Source organism: Mesocricetus auratus, unplaced genomic scaffold (genome assembly GCF_017639785.1).
Source record: "Mesocricetus auratus isolate SY011 unplaced genomic scaffold, BCM_Maur_2.0 Super-Scaffold_100024, whole genome shotgun sequence".
NCBI lineage: Eukaryota > Metazoa > Chordata > Mammalia > Rodentia > Cricetidae > Mesocricetus > Mesocricetus auratus.
In genome coordinates, this window is record NW_024429205.1 from 24,573,564 (window position 1) to 24,597,748 (window position 24,185).

Consider the following 24,185-nt stretch of genomic DNA (forward strand, 5'->3'; position numbering starts at 1 on the left):
TCAACTCATTATTAAATTCATAAATTTGAATGGTTTGATAGTTTATTCATTTGTCTGTCGACTCTTCGTCTCCCTTCTTCCCTCCCTCCCTTTCTTTTCCTTTCTGGAATAGGGTTTCAGGCCCTGTTTTGCCTAAAACTTGCTATTTGAACACCCGGCTGACTTTGAACTCAGAAATCCTCTTGAGAGCCCACTGGTATTAAGGTTGCACACCATTACATCTAGCTGGGTTGGTTTTTTTTGTGTGTGTGTATATATATACATATAGGATTATTTTAGTTTCCTATGGGTTCTTTTTTTGTATCCTGTCCTTTATTAGATTCGTGTTTCTACTTAGTTTGTGACCATAAATGTCTGTTTTAAGGTACATTGTATTACTTTGGTGTTGGCTATGATGTAGTGTGTTCTTATTTGTAAGAGGTTCTCTGCATTCTCCTCAGGACTCACACTGACTTGAATCTCCCCCTCTCCCTTCTCTCTAGGAGTCCTAGATATTCCCATGATCAGTTGGGTTGTCATGCTGGTGTCCAGGTTACTGGATTATGTGGCCACTGTTGAAGATGAAGCAACAGCTGCAAAGAAACCTTTGAATGGTAAAGACAGGGAGAGGTTTCTGACAGGTATCAGAAGTTTATAATAATGTGTTGGTGGGGATTTTCAGTCCGCATTTGTTCCTGATCTGGCTATTTGCCTGGAGATACCAGATGTATGTAATTTATGTAAAATGTGGCTTACTTTTCTTTAGGAATGTGCTAAAAGATAGAATTTATATTTTGTTGGCAAACTCCTTTGTTTAGATGGGAATTTTAATGAAACAGTACCTCCATGTATTTCACCCCTACCCTTCCTATATAATACCTTAAGTAGAAATAAGTTTATGCCAAGGAAATTTGTGGAGGATTTTTAATTTTTTTTGTTTATATTTGAGGTTGTGTCTTTCCAGCTCCCAGTACTGGGTTTCTCTGTGTAACAACTCTCACTGTCTTGGAGCTTGCTTTGTAGACCAGGCTGTCCTCAAATTCTCTTAGATCTGCCTGCCTCTGCCTCCTAAGTGATGGGATTATAGGTGTGCATCATTACCGCCTGGCTATATTGTATTTTCATTACATTTCTCCCTTTAAAATTTTTATTTTGATATAGTATGCTGCTTTTCTGAACCACTTTTCATTTCAGTTCCTTTAAGTAGCTACAATTGTCTTTTATACTTAGATTTGGAAATTCCTAAGGTGGATATTATTCATTTTTTAGTAGGCTTGGGGCACAAAACAGTTTACAAATTAAGGGAAATCAAATATCCAAGATGAAGTAAAAATTTGCATTTATTATAATAATGATGATTTTAATAAAATATTTTAGGCAGCTGAACCTCATGTATAATTATAGCAAGTAGAACCCATAAAAGTTCTGTTCCTTGGGTTTTTTTTTTGTTTGTTTGTTTTTTGTTTTTCAAATCAAATTTTTGTTTTTCTCTGTGGCTTTGGAGCTGTCCTAGAACTATCTCTTATAGACCAGGCTAGTCTGGAACTCACAGATAATCACCTGCCTGTGCTTCCAGAGTGCTGGGATGAAGGGCGTGCGCCACCACCACCCAGCAAAACTTCTGTACATTGTAATGTATTAATCGTTCTGAGAAGGTGAAGGAATTCTCTGATGCAAGGAGATTATGTTGGTATAAAAAAATGTGTGTGTGTGTGTGTGTGTGTGTATGAATCCATTTCCTCAGCTACAGGATAAAGGTTAAACAATAGCATTAAGTTAAATATAACTATATAAAGTTGGACACAGTAAGTTGTATTGTAAAATCTTAATTTTCACTTGTATTGTTTAGTATTAGAAAGAATCGTGGGGGGACATTTTCATTGTTTTGAAGATTTTGAACTTAGACCTGATTAATGAGCAGCAGAAATAGGGAGATATTTTAAAATTATAAATAAATGAATCAGAAGATGGACACTTCATGGTACTTTTAATTCCTATTGTTGGGTGACAGAAGCGTTGTGGTCTCTGAGTTCAAGGCCATCCAGAACTATATATATAATGAGATTCAAAAGAACTACAATAAAAAGATCAGAAGAAAAGAAAGCATGGTTTTTGGCATTTTGAAGGAAAGAACAGAATAGTGTGGACCTGTTCCAAAACACCGAGTATATGTAATTATGCAGCTTGCCTTTTTATCTACTAAACCCATCTTGGCAGTCATTAATCTGATTAGCTGTTTTAGTGCTTTTACAAAACTTTTTATTAGTATCATTATTTCTTGTTTAGAACACATCAATGCTATGTTGTTCAAAATCAATCTTCTTGTTTGTTTTTTCAAGACAGGATTTCTGTGCTTAGCTCTGGCTGTCTTAGAACTGTTTTTGTAGACCAGGGTGGCCTCAAACTTACATAGATCTGCCTACTTCTGCCTCCTGAGTGCTGTCAAAATGAATCAATCTTAATTGTTGTGACTGAAAGTGTCTAGTATGCTCAAGAAGAGATTGGATACAGATCTCTGTTGTCAGGCATTTGTTTAACCTTCAGAGAGCTGTCTTACTTTTAAAGACTTTGTCTTACTAGATTTATTATTATGTATGTTTTTGTTTTCTGAGTATAGAAGTTAGTGTAAAGTCATATTTAACAGAATTATTAATAAAAGCTTTTATTTCCAGGTAACCAGTGGAGTTTTATCAACAATAATCTACACACTCAGAGCTTATTAAATAGATCATCCAAGGGAGGCAGTAGCCTTGATAGATTGTATTCCAGAAAAATCAGAAAGCAGCTTGTTCATCATAAGCAGGTAATGGTCAGTAACTTTGCTTTAGTTTGAGATTGCTATTTGGGGTCAAAGACCTTAGGCAAGGGTGGAGCATGCTGCCCAAGTTTTTGCTTTATTCCTTTGGCAACCTTATTTGTAAAATGGCAAAAATCATGAACTTAACTTAGTTTTGATATTCTTTAAACTTTCTGGTTCTCTGTTATTACTCTTTGTTTGCTTGTTTTTACAGTTTTTTGACTTTTTTCTTCTTTACTCTGGATGTTTTTCCAATCTACCGTTAACCCTGTATTATTTTTTTCATGCAAACACAGTAACACTGTATTTCTGTATTCCTAGTATCTGCCAGTTGACCTTTGGATGAAGTTTCTTGTCAGCTACACCACTGGCTTTTAGATTTTAATTTTTTGAATATTAGATAGTATTGAGTTTAAGTTTGTGGGACAACCTGTACTAATTTTCTCATCCAGATTTCTGGGTGTGCTTTTTAATTTTCATTTTAAGTACACATTTTTAGTCTTTTTCTTGGATAATTGGACATATTTTTCTGGCATTAGTGCACTATCTTTGGTTACTGAGTGGGAATAGCATACTTATGCACTAGGGTTCCCAGAGTGTTCAAATTCTTTATGTTAATAACCTTTTCTGTGTTCTCATAGGTAGTGTTGTATGCATTGTCTTTCCTTTATGTCTAGTCTCTTCCTCAGAGTTTTATTCTATGTCAAGTATATCAGTACTTTGTTTTGTAGATTTTACTTAATTTTGCTTTTTATGTGTATGTGAATGAGTGTTTTGCTGGTAAGTGAGGAGGCAAGAAGTGTGGGTATCAAGTCTCCTGGAACTGGAATTACAGGTCTGGAATCACAGGTGGTTGTGAACTGCCATGTGGGTGCTGGGAACTGAACTCAGATCCTATGTAAGAGCAATAAACTATTCAGCCATCTTTCCAGCCATAGTACTCTTATTTTTATTGCTAACTATGATTGCCTTCTTTATTCTGAAACACATTTAACATTTTTCCTGTAGCTTTTAGAGATTAATTTTCCCATTGTTTGTGAAATATAAAAAGAGAGCACTGACATACACAAAACCTTCTCGTTTTGTGGTCACTTGTTCAGATATACTTTGCTTTCATAGGCAGTTATGTATGAGAATATAGTTCTGTTGCATGACACCTTATATAAGAATCTGGGTGTTTTTAAAAAAAAGAAAGCCACATCATTCCTCCAGAATCCACGTGTAAACATTTTTTACCATGTCATTTTTATCTGCAAGAAGTATAAAATTTTATATTTTGTTCTTAACATTGATATTTTTAAGATTACGTTGTTGATTTGTATTTTAAGCAACTTAATCTACTAAAGGCAAAACAGAAGGCTTTGGTGGAACAGATGGAAAAAGAAAAAATACAGAGTAACAAAGGCTCATCCTATAAACTGCTAGTCGAGCAAGCAAAACTAAAGCAGGCGACCTCTAAGGTAAGAGCTATACTTCAAAGTGTGATCACTTCTGTAATAATGATTGTTATTATATTTGTTATTATAATAATAATTACACGTTTTTGTCAGTACTCAGTATTAGAATACTCAGCTTTAATGTAGAAAATGTTTTGTAGATTCCACTACCTAGTACAGACCTTTAACTTGGATCGAGAGTTAGTTGGAGATGGAGTAATTCATGTGCAGTCTTATCGGATTCTTCATTTGACATTGGTGGTTCTATTTTCTCTTTTCTTCTTTCTTTAAAGATCTGTCTGTCTGTGTATTATATTATGTATAGTGTTCTGCCCTGCATGTATGCTTGCAGGGCAGAAGAGAGCATCAGATCTCATTACAGATGGTTGTGAGCCACCATGTGGTTACTGGGAATTGAACTCAGGACCCCATCTTCAGCCAGGTTCTGTCTATTTTCATGGCATAGTAAGAAGGACTAAAGACAAGTAATATGGAAAATACTTGTTGACATTTGTTTTTCCTTAAATTATGTTATTGGAAGATTTAGATTTGGAATTAAAACTCATTTGTATCCATTGGTGCATATGTCTCAAAAAACTGTCTTTGCCACACCAGAATTACATTCCAATGAATTTTTTTAATAAAAATATTCATGTTGGTGCTTGCCTATATTCTCAATATTTAGTAGGTTGAAGCAGCTGGATCACAAGTTTAAGTCTAGCTTGGACTAGAAGCAAGACTATTGTCTCAAAATAGAGAGAACAAGAAATACCCTTTAAATTTGTTTTCATTAATCCATATTTACATAGCACCTAAGTAGCATTGATTTTTCAGCTTCTATACTTTTGAAGATTTTGAAATAATTTGAATCAATATTTTGAGGTGACTTTTTCTATCCATTTTGTATCAGTTACTCATTGTATGTTTTTTAATATTTTAAATACTGGATTTAATCTAGTTAATGGTCTTTATGCAATTTTGTTGTGTTTCATGTATGTTAAATAGGAGATGATATATGCCAGTCAGTATAGATAATTTTTAATAATCTTAACTTTTAGTCAGGTGCGATGGTTCTTGCCTTTTATACCAACTTCTGGTAGGTAAAGGCAAAAAGTTTAGAGGTTAAAGGTCACTTACGGTTTTGGCTGGATCACAAGAGACAGTTGTTTTCGACAAAGCACTGTCCACTAATTTTTTTCTTGGAAGCTTATGGCGCACATGAAAGTTTTGTGAATTAGAAATGTTCTGTTGGATATTTTCATCTCACAGAAGTATATACTGAGAGTTTTTCATTCAATAAACATTGCTCTAAATATGTAAATTTCTGTATGCAGCACTTTAAGGATTTGATTCGCTTGCGCCGGACAGCAGAATGGTCGCGTTCGAATTTAGACACTGAAGTTACAACAACAAAAGAAAGCCCCGAGATAGAACCTCTGCCATTTACTCTGGCCCATGAGCGGTGTATCTCAGTAGTGCAAAAGCTTGTTCTGTTTCTCCTGTCCATGGATTTCACATGCCATGCAGACCTCTTACTATTTGTCTGTAAGGTAAGTAAGCTATGATACAGTTAAATACTTTTTACCCAATTCCTGAGAAAATCCGATGCAGGTGTTTTGAAGGCTGTCCTGGAACTCGTTCTGTTGGCCCAGCCCGGCCTCAAACTCACGGAGATCCGCTTGCCTCTGCCTCCTGAGTGCTGGCATTAAAGATGTGCGCCACCAACGCCCGGCCAGATGGCAGTTTTTTATTTGGTTAAAAAACTTGAGGATTTGGCTACACAATGGTGTTGCATGCCTTCCATCCCAGCACTTGGGAGGCAGAGTCAGGCAGATCTCTTGAGTTCTAGGACCCAACGAACAACAACAACAACAACAACAAAAATCAAAACTTGAGGGTTTAAAATGTAGATAATTTGGGTGTGCCTGTCTTTAATTTTCTGCTAATTCATATAGGAAATAAACATTAATTAGATTACTAAATGGCTTTTGAATGCCATGATCCATTTCTTGCAATGCAGTCATTCATGGTAGCTCATGCCTTAATCCCAACTGGCATAGCAGGCAAGCCTCATCTACAGAATGAGTTTCAGGACAGCCAGGGCTACACAGAGAAACTCTGCCTTGGAAATAAGTAAGTAACAGATATAGTATTTAATTCACAATATTTTGTTTGTGTTTTATTTTAAATAACTTGATAAAATGGTCTACTTTGAAAACCATCATGCCATTGTTTTTATTATTGTTGTTATTATTTTTAATTTAACTGGTATTTGAGCATATGATTCTATGATGTGTTTCAGGTTCTTGCACGGATTGCAAATGCGACAAGGCCAACCATTCATCTGTGTGAGATTGTGAATGAACCACAGCTGGAAAGACTGCTATTGCTTCTGGTTGGAACTGACTTCAATAGAGGAGACATCTCTTGGGGTGGTGCTTGGGCTCAGTATTCCCTAACCTGTATGCTGCAGGATATTTTAGCAGGTTTGTCAGGATTAATTTTTCTTGGTGTGTTTCAGAATTAGCTTATCATTGCTCAGGTAATGTCTAAAGGAAATTATAAGCAGTTTCTTAACTGTGTTGTGTGTGTTCAGTGCTAGGGTACGTAGATCTCTCCCTACAATGTTGCCGTGGTAGCAATTACTTTTGTTTTTATGTTGACAGAGCAATAGTTTTAATAAGTTGCTAATAAGTTAGAATTCATTAGCAAGGAAGCCCTTATTTCATTATTACTACCAGTGATAATGCTGCTTACTAGTTCTTCTGTGACCTTAGGAAACCATTTTGTTTGCCTCTTCATCTGTTACAAAAGGTAATAAAACTGTCTCCTCCAATATAGGAGAATTGTTGGCTCCAGTAGCTGCAGAAGCAATGGAAGAAGGCACAGTGAGTGATGATGTGGGTGCCACAGCTGGTGACTCTGATGACTCCCTGCAGCAGTCTTCCGTTCAGTTGCTGGAAACCATAGATGAACCTTTGACACATGATATAGCAGGTGAGATTTCAAAACTGTGTTCAAAATAGCCTTTTTATCATTTAAATGAGGAATATTAATGACATATAAGATTGATTTTTTTTTTTTCTTTTCTTGCCAGGGTTTCTTTGTATGACCTTGGCTATCCTGGAATTAGCTCTGTAGCCCAGGCTGGTTTCAAACATAGGCCTACCTCTGCCTCCAGAGTGCTGGGATTAAAGGAGTGTGCCACCATGCTATCATTTTATACTATTCTAATCGTTTCAATTTAGTATATTTTATATATTACTTTCATTTTATTACATTGTAAATATTTTTATATATTATACTAGTTTCTTTTGTGTTGCTGTGGAGAAACAATACCCAGAATAAAGCAATTTAGGGAGGAAGCATGTGGGATGGAGATTTGGTGCAGCAGTTAGGAGTATTTCTTTGTTCCCATCACCCACACATGTCTCACAACCACCAATTTCAGAGATCTGACACCCTTTTCTTTTTCTTTTTCCTTTTCTTTCTTTCTTTTTGTTTTTTGGTTTTACGAGACAAGGTTTCTCTGTGTTGTTTTGGAGGCTGTCGCTGACACCCTTTTCTTATGTGGACACCTAGCATGCATGTGGTGTGCATGCAAATACACAGACTAAAAATAATACAAGGGTTTCTTTTGACCCTCAGTTTGAGGTTTTATTTCATCCCTGGGAAGTCATAGTGATCTACTTGTTAAGTCAGTCCTTACATCTGTAATCTAGAAGCAAAGAAAATGAATGCTCACTTTATCCTTTTTATGCAGTTAATAGTGCCACCAAGAGTGAGTGAGCCTTTACTTCGCAGTTAATACAGTCAAGAAAATCTCCCACAGTTAAGCCTGGAAACTTGACTTCCAGCTGATTCTTGGTCTCAGGTTGATAGTTGTGATTAATCATCACTTCTATGTTGAAGAAAATGCAAAGCATAAACGTTATAAAAATACTCAATGATGAAGACAAAGTTGGTAACTCTTGTTCTTTAGTATCTAAATATTGGGATATTGTATATATTTCTTCCTTTTTAAAATCTGTATTTGTTGGTCCTTTGTGATCTGGATAATTCCACAAGCACTTGTGTGGGATGTGGGAAGGTTTGTGGAATCTTTGCTCTGGTTTTTTTTTTTTTGTTTTGTTTTGTTTTGTTTTGTTTTTTCGAGACAGGGTCTCTTTGTGGCTTTGGAGGCTGTCCTGGAACTAACTCTTGTAGACCAGGCTGGTCTTGAACTCCTGTTTCTGCCTCCTGAGTGCTGGGATTAAAGGCGTAGGCCACCATTGCCCGGCTTAATCCTTGGTTTTTGAAACTAAATTTTGTTTTGTATTGAGCACACACATTCACACAGGTATGTTTAACATCCCGCTATCATTGTCAACTACTTATTCTGTAGTCCTAGGTTCCTTTATCATACAGTCCTAATAGCTGATTTGTTCTCCATTTAGAAAGACTTCTTTGCATACAATTCATGTTTGCATGCCAAGGGTGTTGTTGTATACCTACCAACAGAGTAGGACCTTTGCCATTAGTACACTCTGTTAACTGGTCTTCTTTAGTTTGCTTAATTAACTGTGTACCTCTACCTCTAACACTTTCTTAATCGAGTAAATGGTATATTGATCTTTATGTACATGTAGGAAACTAGAAAAAGGTATTCTTGGCATTCTATAAAGATATATTTAGTGAAAAGGAAGGATGGAAAAGTAATCGTTACACAATATAGAGACTATTTAAAAATTGGAAACATCTGAGAGCAAGGTAATTTCTCTGCCTCCCGAGTGCTGGGATTAAAGGCGTAAAACTTAATCCTTTTTTTGGGTTAGCCTGTGTGCTCAGGGTTATCTGTAATAATAGTTGAGATACCATAAAAAGGAATGTATAGTAGGTGGAATAAAAATATTAATCCATTTTAGATAAGCCAATGATCATTTTGAATAGTAAAATTTATGTCACTTTAAGAAGAGCAAATAATGTGGACTTCTCACTAGGAAATCAGATATTGCATTGATGCTGTTATAGTGTTGTAGAGTGATAAATTTGCATGCTAATTGATACTTAAATTTGAGTTATATATGTATGTATGTGCTATATGCAAATGAAGTGTTTAGTTCTATAAAATAAATCAGTATTTGGTTTAAATACACTCTCCCAGTGAAATCTTTTTGCTTATTTGAAGGCACACCTCCTCTCTCTTCTTTGGAAAAAGATAAGGAAATTGACCTTGAACTACTTCAAGATCTAATGGAAGTTGACATTGATCCTTTAGATATTGATCTAGAAAAGGATCCTCTTGCAGCCAAAGTTTTTAAGGTATTTTGTATAATTTCATCTTATATGTTTTGTTTAGTAATTACATGAAAAAGAAGAGCTATCTTAGATAGGTTTTCCAAACTAAAAACAAGTAAAGAAACTTTAGAACTGAGATAGACTGTATGAACCAGGCTTAACAAATCGGTATACAGAATGGTCCATCCAATAGATAGGCAGTGCACGGTTCTTTTTAGCAGCATACGGAATTTTCTATCAGATGATCACAGGATCCAAGTGAAGTTTCAACAAATAGCACAAAGAAACCTGACATAATTCCTTGGTTTTTTTTTCAGACCATAATACTGTAAAGCTAGATAACAATACTAAGAGAAACTATGGAAAATGCAAAAATACTTGGAGCTTAAACACATTTTTTGATAAACAGTGGGTCATCCAAGAAATCATAGAGAAAATAAAAGGTTCATAGAGACAAATGATAGTGAAAATGTGTTCTGTCAGAACCTCTGAGTTGCAGTCATGGCTGCTCTAAGAAGAAAGGTTATAGTAGAAAGTACATAACCTAATGATGCATCTCAAGGTTTTCAATAGTCAAACACAGATGGCAAAAATTAATAAAATAGTCCTAGCACCTGGGAGGCAAAGGCAGGCAGATCTCTGTGAGTTCAACACCAGCTTGGTCTACGAAGTCCCAGGGCAGCCAGGGCTGTTACCAGAATAACCCTGTCTGAAAAACAAAACAAAACAATACAAAAAGGAACAATATATAGAATCAAATGAAAGAGTTGAATCGATGAAAAAGTTATTAAGCTGGCAAACCTATAAGTAATCCAACAGAAAGAGTAAAGAGGAAAACCTTGCACATTGTTCCTAAATGTAGCCCATTATTCAGCATTCACAAAGTACATTAAGCTACTGTGATACTTAATGGTGGCCGTGGGGCTGGAAAACTGACTTGGCAGTTAAGAGCACTGGCTCCTCTTATATAGGGTCTGGACTTGGTTTCCAGCACACACATGGTGGTTCACAACCATCTGTAACTCCTATTCTTGGGAGCCCAACACCCCTTCTGGACTCTGCAGGCACCAGGCACACATTAGGAGACAGACAGCCCCAGTATACATAATAAGTATATTTTTATAATACATTTAAAGAACACAGTAAATACAGTTGTAAAAAATTAAAAAGTAAATGACAATGGTGTTTTGGTCCCTAGTACCCCCATGCTTAGTACATCTGATAATATCCATGAACAATCTCTAGAAGTAGCAGATACTAGTGATGGATTACCAGCATTCCTGGCAGCCACTTGGGGAGTCTTAACCTAGATAGGATTCTTGCTGTCATTATTTCTGTGTTATTCTCCTTCAATTTTTAATGGAGATACAGCTGTAATACTTTATTCAATTACTACTCTTTGGGTACATTATTTTATTAATGATGCTAGTCACTTTTCATCTTCCTACCTAACATTTTTGGGGTACTTAAAAGGGGAGAATTTTTATTTTGTAGCCTTACTTTGGTTTAAATACTACAAACTGTATAACTCTGTAAAATACCAACTTTTCTGTTTTTAAAAGCCTATAAGCAGTACCTGGTATGACTACTGGGGAGCTGATTATGGTACCTATAATTATAACCCTTACATTGGAGGCCTGGGGATGCCTGTAGCAAAGCCACCATCAAATACAGAGAAGAACGGATCCCAGACTGTCAGTGTTTCAGTATCTCAGGGTAAGTGTGCATAGGAATGTTTAAAATATATGCTGCAAATGTTACGAATTTATTTTTTTTTAATTTGCATTCTAAGTACACAGTAGCTGAGTAGCTATCACTGGTGTGCCGTCTTTACCTTTCATAGTTGTTTTGTCAGCATGTTTTGTTTTGTCTTCATCTATCTTTGGTTTTTCAAGACAGGGTTTCTCTGTGGAGCCTTGGGTGTCCTGGGACTTATTCGGTAGACCAGGTTGGCCTCTAATTCACAGAGATATGCCTGCCTCTGCCTGCTGGGTGCTGGGTGCTTTTAAGCATGTGACACCACTGCCCAGCTTTGTCAGCATGTTTAGTGAGTTTTCACTTATTAATGGCCTACCCTAGTTTCTCTTTGAAAGTAAGACTAACCCTAAGCTATTTGATGGTTGTTTGATATGTGAAATGAGAATACACTATTTTACTTTGTAATTTCTTTTACTTTGAGATTATATTATAATCACATTTTCCCCTTCCCTTTCTTTTTGCAAGCACCCCCAAATACCTCTCCTTGCTTACTTTCAAATCAGTGCCTCTTTTTCTATAGTGTTGTATATGTATGTATTCCTAAATACACGAATATAAGCTGCTCAGTCTGTAGAATGTTACTTGTATGCATATTTTTAGGTTGCTTGCGCAGTCATATTGGTGAAACTTCTTGGGTGTAGCATCTGATATTACTAGGAGACACAGTTTCACAGCAAATTCTCTAATCTTTTGTGTCTTGTCAGTCCTTCTGCCCACTCTTCTACAGTGTTTCCTGAACCTTAAGTACAAGTGTGTTTTCTTGGTATAATATAACTGGGTTCCATACCTCTGCATTTTGATTGACTGTGGTTTTGTGTAATGGTCTCTATTTGTTGGAAAAAGAAGGTTTCTTGATAGGGGTGAGGACTCCTCTTATATGTGTGCATAAGGACTAATGTTTAGATTGTTGTCAGGGATTATGCTAACTTAGAAAAGTGATGGTTGTGGATTCTTCTCCAGAGTCTGTGACTCTGTGACTTTAGTACTTAGTTGACTAGGTTTCTAGTATACCAGTCATGGTTTCTCTCTTTTTGAGCAGGTCTTAAGTTCAGTTAGAGAGTTTCTGGTTACAGCCAAGGTATGCTTGCCACTACTATACTCTTATAGTGCCATGCTGGTTGCAATAGGGTCTCAGCCTTCCACATTTGTGGGCCATCAAGGGCAGTAGCAACAGCCTGTATGATTTGGGAGGCTCTTGGACAGTCTTGAGTGACAGCTCAAAAGAGGGCTTCTGGTGTTGGTTATTGGGGTGTTTGTTATATGGTTTTGGCTCTTAGAAGGGTGTATTGTCAGCCCAGATAAAAAAGTATGTTTTAACAACATATACATATTTATCTAAGGAAATGAATTTAATGTCGTTTTTTTATTTAACTTGTATGTGTGTGTATGTACTTGTATAGACATTTGTATGTGCACACATGCATGCACCTGCACATTATTAAATATTCTACTCCCAGTTTTACTTTTATTTAATTTGATATGTAAATTGTCTCAAATGTGACTAATATAACTCCTTGAAATGGCTTCTGGATCTATAAGTGTTCATTAATTTTTGAGCATTTTTTTAGATGAGCAAATTAAGATGCCTCTGGTTCATCATTTACTGCTTTTGCCTGTACTTGGGAGTTAGTTTCTTGTATAATTAGTAGTGTATTTTAAAATTTTGTCCAAAGAAACCAAGATTCGAATGGAATTTATTACAGTCATAGTGACTGTTAGTGTGTATGCCTTTGTCTCTACACATGTTTGTGACAAGTGTGATAAACTTGTCAGAGGGGAAAGCCTTCTCTCATATTTCTTTCTGTTGTCACTGTGTCGTTTATTCCACCTGTCTCTGTACTGTTCATTCCCCATCTTTAATCTCAGATATTCTTCCCGATTTAGTTCTGATACTACATGCTAGGATTTCTTTTTGTGAAGTAAAAGCCTCATCAGCCTTTTCTGGGAGCAGATGTTGCCACGTTTTCCGTAGTAGGAAGTACCTTAGTAGTAACTGATTGGGTATCTCTTCTCCCCTTTTGTAGCTTTAGATGCTCGTCTAGAAGTTGGCCTTGAACAGCAAGCAGAACTTATGTTGAAAATGATGTCTACTCTGGAAGCAGATTCTATTTTACAAGCATTAACGAATACATCTCCTACCTGTAAGTCTGATTATTCCTGTCATGTATTATTCATCAAGAACAAGTTTAAAGTTCTGTGTCTGTAGTAAATTTGAAAAAGCTTAGAGGATATAGCATACAGCGTCTGTGACTTAGTAGCCTGTTGTTAAATAAGACAATGCATTCACAAGTGGACATTTGGGGCACATAGCTCCTTGTACATTCAGTTCCTGTTTTTGTGCTTTTGTGAGGTTGAGGAAATTCTAGGGACTACTACATAGCTCATTACTTGTATTATACATCCATGAAAATGAACTTTAAATATTTTATTCTGAATAAACTATCTGTATTCTGAAATATCTTCTAACTGAACCCCAGAATTGAGAGGCATTACATTCTAATTACAGCTAAAGGAAGGCAATTTTTTTCATGATGGTCTGAACAGAAACAGTCTGCCAGATTTAGCCATTACTAATGTGGATGTACACTGCTAGATTCACTCCTGTCAGGAAAGTGCATTTTGAGGAATGCTCTGCCTAATCAAAGATATACATTAAGGACTATGTAGCTAGGATGTGAGCATGATGATGATATTTACTAGACGAGTACGATGATGATTTACACGATGATGATGATGATGATGATGATGATGATGATGACGATGATGATGATGATGATGATGATGATGACTGATGACTGATGATGATGATGATGATGATGATGATGATGATGATGATGATGATGATGATGATGATGATGATGCATGATGATGATGATGATGATGATGATGATGATGATGATGATGATGATGATGATGATGATGATGATGATGATGATGATGATGCATGATGATGATGATGATGATGATGATGATGATGATGATGATGATGATGATGTATGATGATGATGATGATGATGATGATGATGATGATGATGATGATGATGATGATGATGATGATGATGATGCATGATGATGATGATGATGATGATGATGATGATGATGATGATGATGATGATGATGATGATGATGATGATGATGATGATGTATATATATATTATTATTATTATATATATTATTATTATTATTATTATTATTATTATTATTATTATTATTATTATATTATTATATATTATTATTATTATTATTATTATTATTATTATTATTATTATTATTATATATATTATTATTATTATTATTATTATTATTATTATTATATATTATTATTATTATTATTATTATTATATATTATTATTATTATGTATTTATTATTATTATTATTATTATTATTATTATATATATATTATTATTATATATTATTATTATTATATATTATTATTATTTATTATATTATTATTATTATTATTATTATTATTATTATTATTATTATTTATTATTAATATTATTATTATTATTATTATTATTATTATTATTATTATTATTTATTATTATTATTATTATTATTATTATGTATTATTATGTATTATTATTATTTATTATTATTATATACTATTATTACACAGTATTATTATTATTATATATTATTATGTATTATTATTATTATAGAGATAATAGTAAATGTAATATTCCTTAGATTTACATGCCACTTCACTTTTTCCTAAGCTGAATTAGTAAAGAACTATGGGTAGTTGGAAGTGTTGCGGGTGATCACATAATCTGTAACGATAACTCAAATGTATTTTGGCTCATGAATTTGGGATTTTATTTCTTGCTCACAGTAGATGAAGGAATAAAAGGAGAAAATCATACTATTAGTACCTAAATAGTATGTATTAGCTAGGTGGTGCTGGCGTACGCCTTTAATCCCAATACACAGGAGGCAGAGACAGGCGGATCTCTGTGAGTTTGAGGCCAACCTGGTCTACAAAGCTATACGAAGAAAACCTGTCTCAAAAAATTGGAAAAAAAAAAGTGCTGTGTATTTTCTCCCATCTAACATGAGAACCTCTTTCATTCACTTCAGTCCCCTCATGATATGAGACAGTGACATGTCCCTCCAAGATCCCATTTTGTTATTTGATATTGCTTATTTAAAATTTATTGGAAGCCTTATTTGAAGCAATACATAGTTCTATTAATCTTCCGCCCTTGACTATTGTCTTACACTCAAGTGTGTCCTTTTTGATGTAGTAATATCTATCTATCTATCTATCTATCTATCTATCTATCTATCTATCTATCTATCTATCTATCGTTTTTTCGAGACAGGGGTTCTCTGTATTGTTTTGGAGGCTGTCCTGGAACTCGCTCTGTAGACCAGACAGGCCTCGAACTCACAGAGATCTGCCTGCCTCTGCCTCCCAAGTGCTGGGATTGAAGGCGTGCGCCACCAATGCCCGGCTAATGTAGTAATATTTTTAATGTATGATAAAAAATTTCCATTGTTTTTATATTCCCTGCTCCCCATGTGATGTGAGAAGCAAACTTTCAAAAGCGATTCAGTTGATTGTAAAGTGTAGTCAAGGTTAAGAAATAATAAAGTACAGGGTTGTGGGTCTACATCAGTGGCAGAGCACTCTTCTAGAATGCTATATCCTAAGTTTAACAGCACAGTAGGAATATTACTCCTTGTTAATAAGTAGTCAAGGCTTTCTTTTTATTAACTTTAGAAAAGTATTAGAGATTAGTGTTGTGAATTTGGGAGCTTCTCTTTTTCTTGACTTCTTAAATATCTAATAATTCATAAATAGCTTCCCCAAATACTATTATAGAACTGGTGTACAGAGTTTAACTTAGATAAAAAGTTTTTAGCCTGATCCTGACTGTTGATCAATTCACATGTGTTCTGATGCTTGCTTATAAAATGGTACTTGTGATTGACTTTCAGTTTCACAATCTCCAACCGGAACAGATGATTCACTTCTAGGGAGTTTACAAGCAACAAACCAGAACGGCCAGCTTATTATACAGTTATCTTCTGTTCCAATGTTAAATGTTTGTTTCAATAAACTTTTTTCCATGCTTCAAGTCCATCATGTTCAGGTAAGACTTTAAGAAAACAGCAATGAATTTTGACATACTACTTTTTTATTAATGCATGAAACTGAATGGAAAACTCATAAATGACCTGGCCATCATGATTTTTTTTTGGTTGTTGTTGTAAAATTTAATCAAAAAAATCTTGGAAATACTTAATAATGTCCCTCGTTAGTTATCATGAATTTATGCATTGGTAATTTTCTTTCTGCTGTGTATGTATAAACCCGTGATTAAAAAGAATCGACTTACCCAGTGTTCATTGAGGGAAACATGGAGTATGAGGGGATTTACAAATTTTATTTCAATTAAATTACAGTTCAAGAATTTTAAGATCTATTTGTGAACCAAATTAAAATAAGCTAGAATATGAGAAGCTTATAATCATAAAGTTTTATTTTTTTTTGTTTACATGGTACTTTGTAATGTAAGTACATTTTCCCTTTCTTAGTTTTCTTTCTTTTTCTTAAAGTTGGAATCACTTCTTCAGTTGTGGCTCACATTGAGCCTTAATTCTAGTTCTTCAGGGAACAAAGAGAATGGAGCAGATATTTTTTTATATAATGCTAATCGAATACCTGTTATCTCATTAAATCAAGGTAAGGTTTCTTAGCTAGAAAACTATTAATATAATGTAAATAGCAAGTTTTTAAAATGGTCACAATTAGTTTAAAATGTACATTGTCTTTATTGTTAGGGTTTTATTGTTTTGGTGAAAGAAGTGCTGTATGGGTGGGTGTGGCAGCTCATGCCTTTACTCCCAGCATTTGAGAGCAGAGGAAGGTAGATTTCTGTGAGGTTGAGGCCAGCCTGTCCCGCATAGCAATTTACAGACCAGCTAAATCTACAGAAGCCCCCTTCTCAAAATTTTAAGCGAGTAAATAAGTATTTAGACCTGGCTAATGTTTCTAGTCAGGTGGTCTGGCGTGGCTTTTAGGCCAACCTGGGACTATGGTAGTGGGCTTCAGCATAGTCAGGGTTGCATAGTGAGAACCTGTCTCAAAAAACCAAAAAAATCAAAAACAAAAACAAAAAAACAAACTTTGATTTACCTACTCCTCCTACCTTTTCCCCTCCCATTCTCCTTTTCATCTCTATCCATAGACGTTTGTGTGTTTGTCTCTGTCATGTCAGTCTGTCTGTCCATCCGTCCTGTGTGTGCCGAGGAGTGCATCAGGTCCTACTCTATCATTTTGCTCCTATTGAACCTGTATCTAGGTTGGCAGTCAGCAAGCCGCAGCAATTCTCCTGTCTCGGCTTAATACTAACTGGGGTTGTAGGTGTTGTGCTTTCAGCTTTCATATGGGTTCTGGGAATTTTAACTTGATTTCTTAGATTAGTACAGCAAATGCTTTTCCATTCTGAGCTATCCCTCCATCCCATTTGCATTAATTTTGTGGTGTATTTTTTTTCCATGCTGTAAGGTTTTGCTTCTTCATTCTTTGGGGCTATATTTCTTCTGTTTCTACTTCTGCTTTTGAAATTATTTTAGTAAGGATTTTGTCCACTTCTGGCAGATGAAGCTCATGTTTGGGTTAATTCCCTCATGAAGTCTGTAAGTACAGGAATGTGCCCTGATTATTTGTTCACCTGGATACGTACAATATCCTGACACTTAATTCCTTTGTGCATTACTTTTTTTTTAAGCAAACAACCCTCTCCACGATTGTAGTGACAGGTGGTAAGCAATGCTTCTTCAGAGTTGTGCCTTTTATGTACTTGGTGATTGGCTAGGCATTTACCCTTGGCCTTTCTAGGAATCCTGGAAGATTTGAAGATTGTGAGATGATTGTGAGATTTTTTTTTGTTCCAGAGTAACCATTTTCATAGCTGACAAGAGACTTTTCTAAAAGCTGGCCTGCAGAGTCTGGAAAGACAGTTCAGCAGTTAAGAGCATTTGTTGTTCTCATAGAGGACCCAGGTTTTGTTCCCATTACCCACTTGGTGACTGACAACAATCCGTAACTCCAGTTATAGGGGATCTACCACACCTTTTTTGACACCAAGAAGACAGGTGGTACACAACATATGTCCAGGCATACACTCATACGTATAAAGCTAAATACATCTTAAAAACGTAAAAGCTGAGCTGGTTAGGTCTTCCCGTCCTTTTCCTTCCTCCTTTCTTCCTCCCCCCTCCCCATCTCGATTTTTTTTCCCCTCCCTTTCTTCCTCCTTTTGTCTTCCTACCTTCCTTTCCCCCCATTGTTCTTGTCAGGCTTGGCCTTATTTAAACTTATGGCCTCAGCTTCTTAAGGGCTGGAATTGAAAGCACATGTCACTCCTAGTCTTTATAGTTTTGTTTTTGTATTTTGTTTTGGTAAGAAACATTAGAGGTTTCAAAATGAATATTTCTAATGGTTCTAATTGTTGAACTTGAAAATTGTGCCATTTGGGGGCAATAAGATGGTCTTTTGTTTTTTGATTTTAAAATGTATCTGCTTTTGGCATTCCAGGTCTTCAGAACTCCCAGTGTTTCCTTCCTTATAGCTGTCAGCAAGCATCTCTGGAGCATTTTTTTTTTTTTTTTTTTTTTTTTTTTGGTTTTTCGAGACAGGGTTTCTCTGTATTGTTTTGGAGGCTGTTGGTCCAGCCTGGCCTTGAACTCACAGAGATCCGCCTGCCTCTGCCTCCCTAGTGCTGGGGTTAAAGGAGTGCGCCACCACCGCCCGGCTCTGCAGCATGTTTTAAAAGCTGTTCGGACCCTGGTCCTGCACAGACTGCTATATTTGATGGGCATCGTGCACTTTCATTAACTTCTTAGACTTCCCCAGCTGCTCTGCTCTGCTGTGTCTCTCTGTCTCCTCCCTTCCCCTCTTCTTTTTCGATTGTCTTTTTTCCCTCTTCCTCTTCTCCTCCCCTCCTTTACCTTCGATATGAAAATTTTTCTGCATGTATGCCTGCATTCCAGAAGAAAGCATCTTCATAGCTGGTTGTGAGCCACCTTGCTGGGAATTGAACTCAGGACCTCTGGAAGGTCAGCCAGTGCTCTTAACCTCTGAGCCATTTCTCCAGTTGTATCTTTCCCTCCTCCCCCCTTCTGCTCTGTTTTTTTTTTTTTTTTCCTGGAGACATGGTTTCTCTATGTAGACCAGGTTGACCTTGAACTCACAGAGATCTGTATATGCCTTCCGAGTGCTGAGATTAAAGGGGTGCACCACTACCTTCTACTCTTCCTTCTTCCTGTGGCCTCCAAGTTACCTAATTAGTTTGAGTTTGCCCTTTTCTTCTGAAGTTTTAATGATTTTAGTTGATCTACTGTATCCCAGATTTTTCCGTGTGCCTTCTTATATGATTTTTGTTCTAAAGAATATAACTTATAAGCAAATTACATAGGATGAAAAGTATAGCAAATTTCGTTGTGTGTAATGTGCTGAGCTTTAGACTTGTTATTTATTTTCTAGCATACTTATTTAACTTTGTGTGTATGTGTGTTTCTGAGTGTATGTATATGTGTGTTAGAATCCACAGAGGTCAGAGAGTTATCAGTTCTCCTGGGATTGCAGTTCCATGCATTTGTGATCTTGTGGGAACCTTATGCAGCTCAGTAAAGGCTCTTGTGCACTGAGCCATCTCTCCAGCCCCCTTGTTGCCGACTCTTGTAGTTTTATTTGTATTTAGTGGGGGATATTTTTGTTTTGTATTTTAAAGATACTAGGTAATTGTGAGGAAATAATTTGTCTTTTGTTTTAATTATTAACAAACATTCAGTCGTTCTGACTAAAAAAATTTTCCCTTTTTCTTTTATGTAGCATCAATAACTAGCTTTCTCACAGTGCTAGCCTGGTATCCAAATACTTTACTCCGGACATGGTGCCTTGTGCTTCATAGCCTAACACTCATGACAAACATGCAGCTTACCTGTAAGTTCAAAATTTTATTTATGTCTCTGGCATGTACTTTAAAATATTTGTAATATTAAGTTGTTGGTGTATGTTATTCCATTTTTCTTTATGACACTATTTGGATGGATTCCTTGTTTATTTAAACATAATTTAATGTGAAGTGTTGTTCTGCTTTCTGTGGTTTGTATTTTATCTCCCATATGACTCTGTGATACTGATGATTAAATTAGTGTAATGGTGTGTTACCTATCTCCTGTGTATAACAAATAGCTTTTCCCTCAATTTTTCTTAGAGAATTGAGTTTAAGTTTCCAAGTAAGTGTGTATTTTTGTTTCTGGAAATGTAAGGTCGTTACTCTATGTACTCAATGTGTTTTTACAGGCTTAAGAGAGGTGAGAGTACACATGAGGTAGATGAGAATAGAGGAAAGTCCAGATCTGTCTTCTGAATATTGAACTCAGGGCTTCTTGCCTATGAAGTAAACACTGACTATATCCCTATACTCTTTGTACTTTTGGGTATGATAAAGTGTCTTCCTGAGTTACCGTATGTGGCTTTGAACTCTTTTGCTTGTAGCTCTAGCAGTCCTAAACTCATGGTTTCCCCTCTTGCTTCAACAACCCCAGTAACTGGGAATTCTGGCCTGCACCACAGGCCCTTGTGATTGAACTCTGTTTTAATAAGGAATGTAGGATTGTTTTTTGCAATGAAAAATTGCTCATTAATAACTGTATTTCATTATTGCTGGGGGTTATTTATTGCTTTCCTTAATTTTTCCTTTTTGCTTTCCTTTTCTTTCTTTCTTTTTTTAATAGCTGGTTCCAGCAGTTCTATTGGAAATCAGGAGACTACGGCTCATTTGTTGGTTTCAGATCCAAACCTTATTCATGTATTAGTGAAATTTCTTTCTGGGACCAGTCCACACGGGACAAATCAGCACAGCCCTCAGGTAATACAGTCTTTAACTAGTGATGTTCTGAAACCTTTTAGTAAACATATTTGTAAAGTGTAATTCTTTAAAAGTAGCCTTGAAAGTCTGATAGAAAACTTTTGTATATGCAGATTTATTTTGTTTGGCATGTTTATGTTCTTGTCTTTTGAGACAGGGTCTCAGTATATATCCCTGACTGTCAATGGAACTTACCACGTAGACCAGGCTGACTTTGATCACACAGAGATGCACTTGCTTGTGCCTCCTGAGAGTGGAATTAAAGGCGTGCACCACCATACCCAGCTATTGTTAGTTTTTGAATAATCTAATAAACAGTATTGCATTTGGGGGGATTAAAATTTTTCTGCAGTTTCTCATTTAATAATGCTATTAAAATTGACAATTTATTCATTTTATGATATTAATGATATTCTCTAAACAAAAAAATAGAATCTCAAAAATAGTGCTCAGGAATGAGCTTCATGCATCTCACTGTAGATTTCCTTAATATAAATTTCATTTATGTTTTAATGTACTGCTTTTATTTAGGTAGCCCTACTTGGTTAGTGGTCAAATGTATTTCTAAAATAGCTTGGTAGGTTTTACTTTTTCTCTGCATTGCTTTGGAGGTACCTGTCACTCAGTAGTTTTCAATGAATATGCTTTTCTCTTCAGGTTGGTCCAACAGCTACACAAGCCATGCAGGAATTTCTCACTCGATTACAAGTGCATCTGTCTTCAACATGTCCTCAGATATTCAGTGAACTTTTGCTCAAGCTAATTCATATACTGTCTACAGAAAGGTAAATGATAGCATGTTCTTTATGTGTCCTGATGTAAAAATAGATGTGGAATCCTCCAAATACATCCCCTTAACTTTAATTAGGGTTTGTTTGGAACAAATAGGTCAGAGGATGGTTTGGTTGAGGAAGCACTTATTTGGTGTTTCTTGGTGTATTTCATTTCATTTCGTTGTAGGATTTTTTTCAAGTCCTCTATATTATAAGTAGGAATATGGTAATTCAGACCTCAATCTGCGTTTTAATGGTCTCATAGCTTAGTTAAAAGTTTTAGCTGAAAGTTGTTTGAAATTACTTAAATTCTTCTGGAATATATAGATAACTAAGGTTGATTTCTTATTAGTATGTCAAAAAGATAACTCAAGGAAAATAACAGTTTTGACTCACAAAGAAATCCTAAGTAAACAAAATTATGCAGTGTGTCAAAATAATTTTGGCCATGTTTGTGTTAATTCTTGAAATGTATTGAATGTTATAGGTTGTCACATAACAGTGAATTGTCACCATTATGTAACACCTAGAGCATCCCTTGTACATTGAAGGCAAGCCCTATACCACCGAGCCTGAGAAACACTTCCTGGACCATTGTCATTCATGTAGATGTCAAAGAGACTACCTTGTTAGCCAGTGTCCTCATAGTATACAAAAGTCTACTTTTTATGAAAAAAAAATCTTTAGTATGTTACTTTAAGGTAATTTTATGTGCTTGTATTATTTTCCCTTTTCAATTTAGAAGGGAAGCTATTTTTCATTTTCTTTAGTAAAGTGGAAAACTCGGGAATGCTCAAAGAACTGTTAAATGAAAAGAAATGTCATAGTTACTTCTCTCAAAATGACCTAAAGTGATTTAATTCTTAATAATCCTGTCTCTGTTTCTCTCTGCAGGGGGGCCTTCCAGACAGGCCAAGGACCTCTTGATGCTCAAGTGAAGCTGTTAGAGTTTACTCTGGAGCAGAGTTTTGAAGCTGTCTCAGTCAGTACTATCTCTGCTGTGATAGAGTCTGTCACCTTCCTGGTGCATCACTATATCACTTGCTCAGACAAAGTGATGTCTAGGAGTGGGTCAGATAGCTCTGTAGGTGCTCGAGCCTGCTTTGGGGGACTCTTTGCCAACCTCATTCGTCCAGGTGATGCAAAAGCTGTTTGTGGTGAAATGACAAGAGATCAACTCATGTTTGATTTGTTAAAGCTTGTTAACATTTTAGTACAGTTGCCTCTTTCAAGCAATAGGGAATACAGTGCAAGAGTGTCGGTGACTGCCAATACAACAGACAGTGTTTCAGATGAAGAAAAAGTCTCAGGAGGTAAAGACGTCAACGGAAGCAATACCAGTATTCCAGGATCTCCTGCCTATGTTGCTGACTTAGTCTTAGCCAACCAACAGATTATGAGCCAGATTTTGTCTGCTCTAGGCCTGTGTAATAGCAGTGCCATGGCAATGATAATTGGTATGTATTTGGAATATTAATCTTAATCTTCTCTTGGTACTATACCTATTTTTACCTTTTTTGTAGGGTTTTTACAATAACTTATGTTACTAGTGGATACTTTGATGGAGTGGCTTTATAGGAAATGCACTATCAAAAGATTGTATGTGTCAGTTTCAAAAATTCTGAGAAACACTAACAAAGTAAATTAAGAAATTGGTCTTAACCAGGCAGGGTGGCACATGCCTTTATTTCTAGCACTCAGGAGGAAAAGGAAGAGGACTTTCTGTGGGTTTGAGTTCAGCATGGTGTACATAGGTCAGGAAGCACTCTGTCTCTAAAAGAAAAAAAGAAAAGCAAGATTAAAACATTAGTTTTAAGTACCGTAATTTATATATAAATACCTGCAATGATTTCAGTGCATTAAATACCAGTAAGATGTACCCGTTCCCGCTTGCTTTTACGACTCCTGTTTCATTATACTTTTACATGCCATTGTTTAACCCATATGGAAACTAATATATTGCATTACTTTCAAAAGTGTCTTCAATACTTTTAACAAAATGTGACAGTTAATTTCTGATATAGTTTCTGCCTATTAGTATTTCTTTGTCCTCTGTTTTATTTCATGTATATGGTGTTTTACCTGGATGTGTGTCTGCATTACCTGCATTCAGTGCCCTCAGAGGCTAGAAGAGGGTATCAGATCCCCTGGGACTGCAGTTATATGCAGTTGTGAGCAAGTTACCATGTTGGCACTGTGAATCAAAAGTGGGTCCTCATAAGAGGGGGGTGCACAGCCTTAATCCCAGCTCTCAGGAGGCAAAAGACAGCTAGATCT

General features: G+C 35.8%; 1 protein-coding gene across 12 annotated transcripts in view; it reads left to right on the forward strand.

Annotated features, from left to right (window-relative positions):
• Birc6 (baculoviral IAP repeat containing 6) overlaps positions 1-24,185 on the forward strand; it is a 161,203-nt gene that overhangs the window by 73,699 nt on the left and 63,319 nt on the right. For 8 of the 12 annotated variants that reach the window (XR_005870837.1, XM_040730949.1, XM_040730951.1 and 5 more), the window contains 15 exons: positions 483-620; positions 2,652-2,782; positions 4,105-4,236; positions 5,547-5,762; positions 6,515-6,698; positions 7,054-7,209; positions 9,380-9,513; positions 11,052-11,205; positions 13,272-13,388; positions 16,193-16,347; positions 16,814-16,940; positions 20,094-20,204; positions 21,002-21,135; positions 21,793-21,920; positions 22,803-23,365. Coding sequence is in view for 11 of the 12 variants with exons in the window: in XM_040730949.1 (XP_040586883.1) it covers positions 483-620; positions 2,652-2,782; positions 4,105-4,236; positions 5,547-5,762; positions 6,515-6,698; positions 7,054-7,209; positions 9,380-9,513; positions 11,052-11,205; positions 13,272-13,388; positions 16,193-16,347; positions 16,814-16,940; positions 20,094-20,204; positions 21,002-21,135; positions 21,793-21,920; positions 22,803-23,365 (2,580 nt within the window). In the remaining variant the exon portion in view is untranslated. The remainder of the gene's footprint in view (positions 1-482; positions 621-2,651; positions 2,783-4,104; positions 4,237-5,546; positions 5,763-6,514; positions 6,699-7,053; positions 7,210-9,379; positions 9,514-11,051; positions 11,206-13,271; positions 13,389-16,192; positions 16,348-16,813; positions 16,941-20,093; positions 20,205-21,001; positions 21,136-21,792; positions 21,921-22,802; positions 23,366-24,185) is intronic. The other 4 variants (XM_040730953.1, XM_040730955.1, XM_040730956.1 and 1 more) reach the window with 2 other exon arrangements.